Source organism: Xenopus tropicalis, chromosome 2 (genome assembly GCF_000004195.4).
Source record: "Xenopus tropicalis strain Nigerian chromosome 2, UCB_Xtro_10.0, whole genome shotgun sequence".
Lineage (NCBI taxonomy): Eukaryota > Metazoa > Chordata > Amphibia > Anura > Pipidae > Xenopus > Xenopus tropicalis.
In genome coordinates, this window is record NC_030678.2 from 174,409,287 (window position 1) to 174,423,142 (window position 13,856).

The 13,856-nt window shown below is 46.7% G+C and overlaps 2 protein-coding genes across 2 annotated transcripts in view; both read right to left on the bottom strand.

The window, feature by feature from the left end:
- LOC100491248 (proteasomal ATPase-associated factor 1) overlaps positions 1-13,856 on the bottom strand; it is a 99,675-nt gene that overhangs the window by 69,335 nt on the left and 16,484 nt on the right. The gene's annotated exons all lie outside the window — the stretch shown is intronic.
- Positions 346-9,084, bottom strand: LOC116406508 (proteasomal ATPase-associated factor 1-like; the record flags this gene model as incomplete). The annotated part of the gene is made up of 7 exons (XM_031896339.1): positions 346-1,283; positions 2,169-2,260; positions 2,410-2,604; positions 3,390-3,540; positions 3,933-4,031; positions 5,891-5,980; positions 9,076-9,084. Coding segments are annotated over 7 exons (717 nt in total), but the record flags the coding sequence as incomplete, so codon positions are not given.

A 13,856-nucleotide genomic window follows, 5' to 3' on the forward strand; every position in this document is an offset into this window, starting at 1 on the left:
CGTCAATACTTTCCATTAGTTCCACAACTGCCTGCCCAATACATATCCTGCAATAGCCGATAGGTTAAATCAGGGGTCCCCAACCGCCGGGCCGTGGACGGTTAGGCACCGGGCCGCGGCAGTTCCCGCATCGCACACGTAAAGGCATGAAATAGCGTGCCGCACACAAGAAGGCGCGACAAAATGCATAAGGCGCGGAGAACGTGACACGCGCACAAAGGTGCAAATAAAGCGCACGCCAACGCCTAAAATTCGTGCGCAGACCCCCCGGTCCGTGTATTTTTTTACTTTGTGTTTATAAAGAGCTATTTTTGGAGTTGACCCTTTCCAAAGGAATCGCTGGAGTGATGAATATTAATATCTTTATGTCTGTTATGATTGGATAGATGCATTTGGGGAATGTTATCGTCTTATAACAGGCAATTCTTCCTTTTAAATGCACTTAAGCAGTGGTTCTCAACCTTCCTAATGCCGTGATCTAGACCAGTGGTTCTCAACCTTCCTAATGCCGTGATCTAGACCAGTGGTTCTCAACCTTCCTAATGCTGTGATCTAGACCAGTGGTTCACAACCTTCCTAATGCCATGATCTAGACCAGTGTTTCTCAACCTTCCTAATTCCGTGACCCCTTTAATACAGTTCCTCATGTTATGCTAACCCCCAACCATATTATTATTCCTAAGTCCATCAGAAATATGTGTTTTCCGATGGTCTTAGGCGACCCCTGTGAAAGGGTCGTTCGACTCCCAAAGGGGTCCCGACCCACAGGTTGAGAACCGCTGCACTAAATGACTCCAAATTGTCAGTCTGGAACCCAGAGCGCCGTTCCCTCACACACAGATGCTCTTCCCTCGGTGAATCCTCCGATGGCTCGTGAGGGACGCTCTGTACTTAAAGCACTTGCCGCACTCGGGGCACACGTAGGGTCTATCCCCCGCGTGCAGACTGAGATGCTCCAGCAGGCCGGCTCTGTGGGAGAAGCATTTCTCACAGTAGCTACAGGTGAATGGTCTCTGCCCCGTGTGGCTCTTGTGATGCCGGATCAGGACGGATTTATTCGAGAAGCATTTGCTGCATACGGGGCACTGATGTAGCAGTAGCTTCTGAAGCATTTCCCGCAGAAGGAGCACACAAACTGCCTCTCGTTGTCGGGCCCCAGCCTTTGGCTGTAGTGTTTGCCGCTCTCTTTCCCACATTTGGCGTCAGCTTGTTTCTGGGAAGTGATTACGGCGGAGATTTTGGGGCGGTTTCCCGGTGGCGCAGAAGAACCCCTTTTTCCATCGCTTGGGAGACAATTAAAATCAGATTGGATTTTGAATTCATAGATTGGGTTTATCCCAACTAAGATATAATTACCCCTTATTGGGGCAGAACAGCCCTATTGGGTTTATTTAATGGTTAAATGATTCCCTTTTCTCTGTAATAATAAAACAGTACCTGTACTTGATCCCAACTAAGATATAATTACCCCTTATTGGGGGCAGAACAGCCCTATTGGGTTTATTTCATGGTTAAATGATTCCCTTTTCTCTGTAATAATAAAACAGTACCTGTACTTGATCCCAACTAAGATATAATTACCCCTTATTGGGGCAGAACAGCCCTATTGGGTTTATTTCATGGTTAAATGATCCCCTTTTCTCTGTAATAATAAAACAGTACCTGTACTTGATCCCAACTAAGATATAATTACCCCTTATTGGGGCAGAACAGCCCTATTGGGTTTATTTAATATTTCAATCACCCCAATAATCTCCTTACTGTACACTCTATACTGTACATTCCTCTGCCCTCCCCCCCACCAAATTTTCTGGAAATGCTCTGTCTGCCTGTCTCCTTGTTGTACAATAGTCTGCCCCCCACCAGCCCCTTTACTATACATTATGCCCCTACCTAGCTGCTCAATAACCGCCTTAGGGTGAAGATAGAGAGCTATTAGTAGCAGCTACTTGTCACTGCTACTAAAACAGACAATGCTAATCATTTACTAATAACTGTGTGTTTAGCAGAGGCAGTTCTCAGTATTGTCTATGGCAGGGCATATTCTAGAGTTTAGTAGCCCTGAGAAAGTAGCTGCTACTAGTAGCCCGGTGTGTCTTCACCCTTAGTGTGGGTGGAACAATGTATAGTAAGGAGATTGCTGTATTTACATCCAGGTCTCTACTCACTGATTGGCGGCTGTGCAGGCTCACTCCCTCCAATGACTTATCCTCTCGGGCCAGTACCACCAGCTTGCCTTCTGTTCCTACTTCCCTGTTACCTGGGAAATACAAACAGCTGCTACTCACAAGTTACAAGCTGTTGGACAATGCTTGCCTATGGCAGAGCTAGAGATCCTCAGCCGGAAGATCCCAGTGGCAGCTCTAGCTCTTAAAGGGCAACTTGATTTGTTTAAAAACCAGAACTTACTAGGAGTTTCCTTGGGAGAGCCCAGATTGACTGCGTTTCCAACCTCGGCCACAGCGATGGCGTTGATAGGAGAGTAGGAGTCATCGACCACAGCTATGCAGGCGCCTTGGGCAGAGTCCCATAACCGAGCCGTGCCGTCCTGCCCCGAGGAAATGACATTCTGTCCATCGGCCACAACAGCTATGTCCAGGATACCTGTAGGACACATTGCTTCATGGGTAACTGTATCACTGTATGGGCTTCCCACTTACTCATTGTAAATGGTAAATATATATAATATATGGTAGAAATGCCACTACTGCTCCATATTGCACCACAGTGGGGATCATTTAGCAACACTGGGCACATTTGCCCTTGTGGCATTCATTGTTCTTCATGCAGCGGGCTTAAAAAAAATAAAAATAAGCCAATCTGCTTGGTTGCTATGGGTAACTGCCCATGGGCAAATTTGCCCAGTGTTGATAAATGAGCCCCACTTGTGTCCTATCCAGAGGGTTTGAGCTCTCCATTATTGTGCATTGCTCAGCAGATGCAGGCAGAAAGGTCTATGTAAATACAGCGATAAGCACTCAGAGTCCTCTATCAAAAGAAAAACAGGATTTATTTTCTCCTTTTGTGTATAAATGTTCTTCTGTGTCAGACTTCCTGCTCTCAGAAAAATACTTCAACCAGTCTGCTCAGTTTGCTCCTCTCTCCCTCCCTTCTCCTGCTCCCCCTCCCATAAGAATTCACTCCCCCTCCCAACTGTGTAATCTGATCTAAAAGCAGCCAGAGCTGCAGCACAGAAGCTACTGAGACCAAGCTAAAATGGCAGCTGCTATCTTAAACAAACAGAGGGAGCTTCTAGGTCTGTTACTCAGGCATGTAAAGCTTTCTGCAGAATAAGCATAAGGTTCTAGGTGGCACTAATGTGCCTAATCTATTGGCAGTAAAATGCCCAAATGCCTTTCTTTCTCCTTTAATGACATTGTTGTGGTTACTTCCTCTGTGTCCTTTCATCGTCGCTAAGCAGCTTCCATCATTCACGGACCAGACCTTCACCAGCGAATCCAACCCGCCGCTCAGCACCTCCTGCCCCGAAGGGAAGAACTTGCAGGAAAAGACGTCCCTTGTGTGACCTTCCAGCACGCTCTGCAATAACCAAACAATGGCCTCTGTATATAAGGGTATCGGCGGTGTATGGCTGTAATATGATGGGCCGGAGGCAGCCGGACGGGTGATCTATTCATGGGGGGGCTGCCACCTCTCTCTGGGGGTGCTACAGAGAGACAGGGAATTCAGGGATTTAGACCAGGGAAGTATTCAGCTACTTGTAGTTGTTTTGATTAAAGTATGGAGTGCAAGGCTGAAGCTTGAGAACAGATTTCTTATTCTTCTTAGTGTGCAGTGGGCACCCAGGTCTAAGTGCCCCCCAGTCTTATTCACCCCTAGTTCTGCTCCTGCATACTGACATGGAAAAGGGGCATCTGGAATTCATGCTCGGTATGGCAGGGGGTAACCTCGGGGAAGCTCCCCTTTCCTACCTTTACTTCTGTATTATGGGTCTCCCACACCTTAAAGGTCTGATCTGTGCTGCTGGAGACTCCCAGGTCCCCTCCGCTGGAGATGTCCAAGTAGCTGACCTGTAGGAGAACGCAGGGAGACACGATGTGAGGAGCAACAAGGAAAGCATTCAAAAACGGGGAGCAGCCCCCTAAGTTTGCTCATAGCCTGTACAGAGAGATACCATAAAACTATGGCACATAGGGATTCCCCTGTACTAAGCACAATTCAGCAGGAACAGCCCCCTAAGTTTGCTCATAGCCTGTACAGAGAGATACCATAAAACTATGGCACATAGGGATTCCCCTGTACTAAGCACAATTCAGCAGGAACAGCCCCCTAAGTTTGCTCATAGCCTGTACAGAGAGATACCATAAAACTATGGCACATAGGGATTCCCCTGTACTAAGCACAATTCAGCAGGAACAGCCCCCTAAGTTTGCTCATAGCCTGTACAGAGAGATACCATAAAACTATGGCACATAGGGATTCCCCTGTACTAAGCACAATTCAGCAGGAACAGCCCCCTAAGTTTGCTCATAGCCTGTACAGAGAGATACCATAAAACTATGGCACATAGGGATTCCCCTGTACTAAGCACAATTCAGCAGGAACAGCCCCCTAAGTTTGCTCATAGCCTGTACAGAGAGATACCATAAAACTATGGCACATAGGGATTCCCCTGTACTAAGCACAATTCAGCAGGAACAGCCCCCTAAGTTTGCTCATAGCCTGTACAGAGAGATACCATAAAACTATGGCACATAGGGATTCCCCTGTACTAAGCACAATTCAGCAGGAACAGCCCCCTAAGTTTGCTCATAGCCTGTACAGAGAGATACCATAAAACTATGGCGGAATAGGGATTCCCCAGTACTAAGCACAATTCAGCAGGAACAGCCCCCTAAGATTGCTCATAGCCTGTACAGAGAGATACCATAAAACTATGGCACATAGGGATTCCCCTGTACTAAGCACAATTCAGCAGGAACAGCCCCCTAAGTTTGCTCATAGCCTGTACAGAGAGATACCATAAAACTATGGCACATAGGGATTCCCCTGTACTAAGCACAATTCAGCAGGAACAGCCCCCTAAGTTTGCCCATAGCCTGTACAGAGAGATACCATAAAACTATGGCACATAGGGATTCCCCTGTACTAAGCACAATTCAGCAGGAACAGCCCCCTAAGTTTGCTCATAGCCTGTACAGAGAGATACCATAAAACTATGGCACATAGGGATTCCCCTGTACTAAGCACAATTCAGCAGGAACAGCCCCCTAAGTTTGCTCATAGCCTGTACAGAGAGATACCATAAAACTATGGCGGAATAGGGATTCCCCAGTACTAAGCACAATTCAGCAGGAACAGCCCCCTAAGATTGCTCATAGCCTGTACAGAGAGATACCATAAAACTATGGCACATAGGGATTCCCCTGTACTAAGCACAATTCAGCAGGAACAGCCCCCTAAGTTTGCTCATAGCCTGTACAGAGAGATACCATAAAACTATGGCACATAGGGATTCCCCTGTACTAAGCACAATTCAGCAGGAACAGCCCCCTAAGTTTGCTCATAGCCTGTACAGAGAGATACCATAAAACTATGGCACATAGGGATTCCCCTGTACTAAGCACAATTCAGCAGGAACAGCCCCCTAAGTTTGCCCATAGCCTGTACAGAGAGATACCATAAAACTATGGCACATAGGGATTCCCCTGTACTAAGCACAATTCAGCAGGAACAGCCCCCTAAGTTTGCTCATAGCCTGTACAGAGAGATACCATAAAACTATGGCACATAGGGATTCCCCTGTACTAAGCACAATTCAGCAGGAACAGCCCCCTAAGTTTGCTCATAGCCTGTACAGAAAGATATAATTCATCTAATTATTAAAAAGGCATCTAAACATAGATAGAAATAAGTAAAAGAAACTTACGTTTTTTCCATGGATGTGGGAGAAACTTGCATAAGGAGACAGAAATGTGCTGGAAATATTCTCCCCGGGGCAGGAAACAGGGATTCTATTCTGTAAGACACACAGGGGAGACAGTGATTCAGTCTCTCATGATACAATCACACCAATACCTGCGCATGGAGACATTTATTTTTAAAGGCAAATTGACCTGTAAACAAAACCTGTATGTAGTGGGTCTCCCCGAGTGAAGGCTCAGTCTTTCACGCTGTCCCCCCACATTCACTAATCACTGAGACCTCTTTGCACCTCCCAGAATTCCAAGCACAACGACACTTTGTCTGTGGCCAAACCAAGGGGAATTTCACTCTGCCCTGCAGGTTTCTTTCCAACTGCACCATCGGGCTGGCTACTGGCAGAATAGGGGGACCCACAGTGCCCTGGTTGTCATGGTGATACACACGGAGTGGTGCTGATGCAGAATGGGCCAAGGCAGAGTAAGGGCAAGACACTGAACCCCCAGCAATATTACCCCAGGCTGAGGCAGCCATTTCTACAGCTTGAAACCCACTGGGGGTTATTTAGAAACACTGGGCCAGGAAATTTGCAGTGTTTTTGTTTTATGCAGAACTTGCCCTTTAATCTGGGTGAAACCACCTTGTGCCACACTGAGCCCCGCCCTCCCCCCAAACCACCCTGGCCCCGCCCTCCCCCCCAAACCACCCTGGCACCGCCCTCCCCCCCAAATCACCCTGGCCTGACCTCCCCCCAAACCACCCTGCCCCCCCCAAACCACCCTGGCCCCCCCCAAACCACCCTGGCCCCGCCCTCCCCCCCCAAACCACCCTGGCGTGGTGGTGTAAGAGCATACCTCCCAACATTTGAAAAATTAAAAGAGGGACAAAAAGATTCAGCGTGCGCAGCGTGGCAATTTTTTGGCCACGCCCCAATGCCCCCCATAGAAAGTGCCCCCCATACACAGTGCCCCCAATTGAGACAGTCCCCCCATACACAGTGCCCCCTGTTGAGTCCCCCCCAAAAACAGCTGCCATAGACACTGTGACAGGGACAATTTAATAGCCGGCATCATAAATCATGCAAAAAAGAGGATTTGTGGGGAAATGTGAATGTAGCCAGTAATTAAAAGGACAGCAATGTTTTGCCATTTCTAGGCGCCATCATTGCCGGGACATTATGAGGTTAAGTGACTCTGTCCAGGGTCACAAGGACTCAGTGGTTGCTGAGTTCTAATTACCCCCTGGGGGGCTCTGCTGATCCATGGGTCTCAGCCACATCGGTCCAAGCAGGGCTCCCAGGGCGGGAATTGAACCCACGGCAGTGGTTGCTGAGTTCTAATTACCCCCTGGGGGGCTCTGCTGATCCATGGGTCTCAGCCACATCGGTCCAAGCAGGGCTCCCAGGGCGGGAATTGAACCCACGGCCCATCGGTGCAAGGCGAGCTCCTTACCGCTGCACTATCCTTCCTCCTCCCACTTGTAGCATGTTTTTTCGTAATCTTGTCTTCTGCATATCGGCGGTTGGAGTATCCTAACCGACTGACTGAAACACTCAGGGTTACAGCCTGCTGCTTGCCCCAAGCCCTATATAACTAGGGGGGCTGTTTAACCCTTTTACTGCCAGCCATTTTGCCCCCGCAGAGGGCAATTAACCGGCCCAAAAATCCCATTGACTTAACATTGAGGCCAACTTTCACGGATTGTAGCGCAGAGAGGGAATTTTTTAGAAACGTGAAATTTACCACATTTGAAGAGGTTTGAAATCTGTGTGAGAAGATACCCCGCACAAGGGTATAAGTTTTACCCCCGGGGCAAGAGAGGTCCCCAAATTTGCCCCATTGACTTATAATGGGGATTTTGGCAAATAACTAGTTTGTCGTAGACCCATGAATGAGGTGTCAAACTGTGCGGCTTATTCGGGAATGGGGTGCTATGGCTTTTCTGAGGATGGGCAGTTAATTGCCCCAGCAGGGGGCAATTAACCACCGTTTGTCGTAGACCCATAAATGAGGTGTCAAACTGTGCGACTTATTCGGGAATGGGGTGCTATGACTTTTCTGAGGGGTGGGCGGTTAATTGGCCCAGCAGGGGCAATTGTCACAGAGAACTGAAGGAAACATTGTAATATTGGGGCACGAGTTTTGCCACGGCAAGCACCACTCACATTTTCTTCAGGAAATGTCCCTCTCTAGTTTGGAAAGTACTATCCCTTCTGATGGTGCCAATACCAAACACATATAGTTTTATGGAGAATTCCCACGTGTATAGGCCACAAACTCCCGGCAGGGCACTGCCAAATCCCCAAAACACTGCGCCAGAAAGCTGCATACTTTAGATTTAAAGGCCAAATCTTCCACTAACAGAAAGTTCATCCCAGAAAATGATACATTTTTGGAAAGAGCAGATTGTGGGGAATCCAGAATAGGTAGAACTGTCTGTCTGCTCCAAACTACCAAGTCACAATGCTTTCCTAAACTTATTGGTTTTTATCAAAATATGTGAATTTTTTGAAAAATCGCTTCAAAGCTTCTATAGAATCTGATCTCCTACAGGCCATAAAGTAACCAGATAAAACCCCCTAAATATGAACGCCAGGGGTCCCCTGAACAGTTTGATGCCCAATATGTATTGGTTTAGCTAAGTATGTGGCATGTAGGGGCCCCAATGGGAACCCCCATATGTACTGTCATTTCAGCTCCTGCAAAATCAACACATTTACATCATTATATTTGGGATAAAGCTACAAAAAATTACGCCCACCCCAGAAACCCATTTATATTTGGAAAATACACATTCTGATAAATAGGTAAAGTTATTTTTCTACACCAAAGTACCACATGGCAAAGCGAAGCTAAAAAACAGATCAGGAACACTAATACAGGGATAAAAATGCAATAAAACCACAAAAATTGTGCAAATTAGTGAAACAGCAAAATAAGTCACACGGCTGTGAAAATAAACAGTTTTTAGGGAAAAAACAAAGACAAAGGCGTAAAATAAATAAGTAAAAAAAATGTTTGTGTGTGTTTGTGTATACATGTGTGTACCCATCCAAAAGTTGTGTGACAGTGTGTGTGTGTATATGAGTGTATAAAAGTGTGCTAACGTGTGCAAAATTAAAAAAACCTGTTCTAATATGTGTGCTCTAAGTGTGTGTAAGTGTGTATAATAGTGTAAAAAAAGGGCACTTACCTGGAGTGAAGCTCAGTGTAACTGTCAGATCAATTGTAAGCTCTGCTGTTTTGCTTGGTTTCACCCGTTCTTCATTTCACACCTCTGGTGGGGGCCCCATTGGGGGGTCAGTAACAGGTTAACGGGGATTAGCAGCCTCATTGTTAGGGGGCAAGTCTCTGTCTAACCCTAGAACAATAGGGGCAAAAAGCCTCATTAACATTTTATAAACACGTAAATCACTGATTAAACACAAAGTTGAACTGATATCTTGTATATAAAGCCTTTTTGCCTCACATTTGCATTGTTATGGGAGTTTTAGCTTAATGAATGAGGCAATAATAACATTCTGAGTGAATATATTGTATACATTTTTATTTAAAGGAAAAGTAAAACCTCCCAGGCAAAATTTTAGTTTCAGCAGCAGCGCCCCCTCTGTTTAACAGACAAATTCACAAAAGTGAAAATTCACAAAAACTGTTTGTTTGGTGAATACGGTGGAAAATCCGACAAATCTGTCTCTAATTTTATTCTGTCTCAGTATCACCCCTTTTGTGAATTCCCCCAATAGAGTCTGTGAGTGAGGGGCTCAGTAATGCAGTGGCACAGTTGGCTGTTGACTGGTTGCTAGGGTCAAAATTATCCTAGCAACCAGGCATTGATTGAAACGGGAGGCTGTATTGTGAATAGGGGAGGGCTTTAATATAAAGATATAAAGCAATAGTAGCAATAACAATACAACTGTAGCCTTATAGTGCAGTCAGTGACCCCTATTTAAAAGCTGGAGAGAGAGGAAGAAAGGAAATAATTCAAAAACTGTAAAAAAAAAAAAAAAACGAAGGCCAATTGCAAAGTTGCTTGGAATTAGCCATTCTATAACATAGTAAAAGTTAACTTAAAGGTGAACTACCCCGTTAGGAGATTCCCACACCTTGTGTCTCAACCCTTTCTCCCTGTAGAGTGTAAGCTCTTTTGGGCAGGGCTCCCTTCCCCTCCTGTATCGGTTACTGATTGCTGTATATGTTACTCCTTGTAGAGTGTAAGCTCTTTTGGGCAGGGCTCCCTTCCCCTCCTGTATCGGTTACTGATTGCTGTATATGTTACTCCTTGTAGAGTGTAAGCTCTTTGGGCAGGGCTCTCTTCCCCTCCTGTACTTATTGTACAGCGCTGCGGGATATGTTGGCGTTTATAAATAAATGTTAATAATAATAAAAATATTGATGAGATAAGGTCTGTGACCAGTAAAGGCATTAGAGCTTATTTATAAACACTGGGTACATTTGCACCTGGGCAGTAACCCATAGCAACCAGTCTGTGATTAGATTATTCCAGGCAGCTGCAGGTGAAACGATCAAAGTAAATTTCTGATTGGTTGCCATGGGTTACTGCCTAGGTGCACATTTGCCCAGTGTTTATAAATGACCCCGTGTGTAAATTCTAGTACAGAAAGGCAGGCCTGATGCTGGGGCACAGGGGTAGATTTAGGGGCATGTCCAACCCTCATGGTATTGGGGCTGATAGTGTCTAAATTATCCGGCAGAAACACTTTGGAAAGAGGGACGTTGGGGCACAGGCTGAACAGCTACAAACAGAAAGAAAACAGAGATTTATGGGTAAAAATGATGGACAAAGGAGCATTTTTTTATATTTCCTCACAATAAGTAGAGGGGTAACACCTCCATGAATAACCTGCCCCAGGGAGGGGTAACATGTAGTGGATTTTGCCCAATTGTATTTGCCCTCCTCCGGCTCAGTCTCTGGCAGTTGCTCTTGGGGATTTCAATGCCCCAGTGGGGCAAAGCGTCGGGCAGTAGCGCTGGGACTGTACTACTCACACTTCGGTCCCAGCAACAGCCTGAAACAGAACAGCGTGAGTAGCCCCCCAGCTCTGCCCCCGGCCCTTGTACCTGGGGCTGTAACTGAGGCAATAGCCATTCCCAGGTAACTTGTCGTTTGTATATAACGTCTGTATTACATTTTACCTAAAAACTCCATTTATGTGTCTGTTTCAAATTGCTGTACTTCCTGGTTACCTCACAGGGCACTTCCCCCCTCGCTCATTCATTCTCTGTAAGTACTTCCTGGTTACCTCACAGGGCACTTCCCCCCTCGCTCATTCATTCTCTGTAAGTACTTCCTGGTTACCTCACAGGGCACTTCCCCCCTCGCTCATTCATTCTCTGTAAGTACTTCCTGGTTACCTCACAGGGCACAATGTGATTTATTGTTTATGTCATTATTTTTCTTTTTTTCTTCTCTTCTATTGGGCTGGGGGGGCTGTTTGTGCCTCTGGGTACTGGGAATGCCGGGGGGGCTGTAAGGTGCCACAGACAGTCACTATTTATTGGGCTGGGGGGGCTGTTTGTGCCTCTGGGTACTGGGAATGCCAGGGGGGCTGTAAGGTGCCACAGACAGTCACTATTTATTGGGCTGGGGGGGCTGTTTGTGCCTCTGGGTACTGGGAATGCCGGGGGGGGGGGGGCTGTAAGGTGCCACAGACAGTCACTATTTATTGGGCTGGGGGGGCTGTTTGTGCCTCTGGGTACTGGGAATGCCAGGGGGGCTGTAAGGTGCCACAGACAGTCACTATTTATTGGGCTGGGGGGGCTGTTTGTGCCTCTGGGTACTGGGAATGCCAGGGGGGCTGTAAGGTGCCACAGACAGTCACTATTTATTGGGCTGGGGGGGCTGTTTGTGCCTCTGGGTACTGGGAATGCCTATGCCTAGGGTCTATTTTGCATTCCAGCCCAGACCTGATTAGGCCACTGACTTTACTACTTGTTTGGACCACATTATAATTCAGTAAGCAAGTGGCAAGGTGAGTGGAGCAGTCTGGGGTCCTATAGTTCTCTTAAAGGCCCCCCTTATAGTGATACACCCCTGATCTCAAGGAGCCAATAGCCTTACCCTTTACATGTAGAGCCCACTAATGTAGCCGCTGGTCAGGCACTGATTTAGCCATGCAGGGGGCTGTGCTTCTGAGCATTCTCTATGTATCCTTGCAGAGCTGAAGAGGAGGATGAACACCTAGAGAGAACCCTGGGGCAAAACAAAGGCAAAATGGCTAAGAAGGAGGAGAAATGTGCCATCCAGGGATCGCTGCAACCTGGCTAATCCAACATTCGGAATCCTTTTACAAAGGGAAATGGAACTTGGCCACTTTATTATTTATTTTGTATAAAGACACAAAGGCAATTGGCTTCTCGCTGCTCAGAGCTCATTAGTGATCAGTTTAGATACATGAGCCGTGGCAGCTTGGGAATCAGTGTAGTCTGCAACATGCTCAGTACTGGGGCAGTTGTCTGGCCAAACAGGGTAGAGTCCCGGGAGGGTTCCTGTGTAAGTTATATATATATATATATTAAAAGGAGAGATAAAATAACTACACAGAATAAACATGCGGCACAAGGCAAATAATGAGATGCCCAATATAAATGTTTTTCTCTGTATTTCCACTTTCATCCAGGAGGCGCCACCTCTTCCTTTTCTTATTCCCCATTCCTATCCAGGTACTAAGGTGCTTACAGCGCCATTCTGAGGGTTGGAATTGGAAGCGCAAGAGAACGGACGGCTGCAGTTGGGAGATTCTCCTTATAAAGCGTCACTGTGTATGAGGGAAATATGCGGCCAAACGGGGGCCACAAGTGCCAGGGCCCAGGAGAGCATTTAAATGGTTAGTACCCCCCCCCTGCTGAACTCTATACTGGCTGAAGGGTTACTGATAATGCATAGATATAGGGTGATTCTCCTGTACCATATACCAGCAGGGGGTAACAGATCGCGCTCAGAGGATATCTCCTGTATTATATACCAGCTGGGCACTCTTATACTGCTCAGAAAATATCTCCATTACTCCCCTATCAGCTCCCCAGTGTAGGTTCTTCTGTTCTATGATTATTTCCATGTATCCCCATTGGCCCTGCGCTGTAGCTCAGCTCCCCTATCAATTGGCTTCTTATTGCCAGTGATGAGAAAGGGATTTTCCCTGTGACAGTTGCTTCCAGCTGCCATAGACACTGTGACAGGGACAATTTAATAGCCGGCATCATAAATCATGCAAAAAAGAGGATTTGTGGGGAAATGTCAATGTAGCCAGTAATTAAAAGGACAGCAATGTTTTGCCATTTCTAGGCGCCATCATTGCCGGGACATTATGAGGTAAAGTGACTCTGTCCAGGGTCACAAGGTAAGGGGCCCAGTGGGTCGGTGCTTATCTTACATCAGTGGTTGCTGAGTTCTAATTACCCCCTGGGGGGCTCTGCTGATCCATGGGTCTCAGCCACATCGGTCCAAGCAGGGCTCCCAGGGCGGGAATTGAACCCACGGCCCATTGGTGCAAGGCGAGCTCCTTACCGCTGCACTATCCTTCCTCCTCCCACTTGTAGCATGTTTTTTCGTAATCTTGTCTTCTGCATATTGGCGGTTGGTGTATCCTAACCGACTGACTGAAACACTCAGGGTTACAGCCTGCTGCTTGCCCCAAGCCCTATATTAACCCTTTTAATGCCAGCCATTTTGCCCCCGCAGAGGGCAATTAACCGGCCCAAAAATCCCATTGACTTAACATTGAGGCCAACTTTCACGGATTGTAGCGCAGAGAGGAAATTTTTTAGAAACTTGAAATTTACCAGATTTGAAGAGGTTTGAAATCTGTGTGAGAAGATACCCCGCACAAGGGTATAAGTTTTACCCCCGGGGCAAGGGAGGTCCCCAAATTTGCCCCATTGACTTATAATGGGGATTTTGGCAAATAACTAGTTTGGCGTAGACCCATGAATGAGGTGTCAAACTGTGCGGCTTAT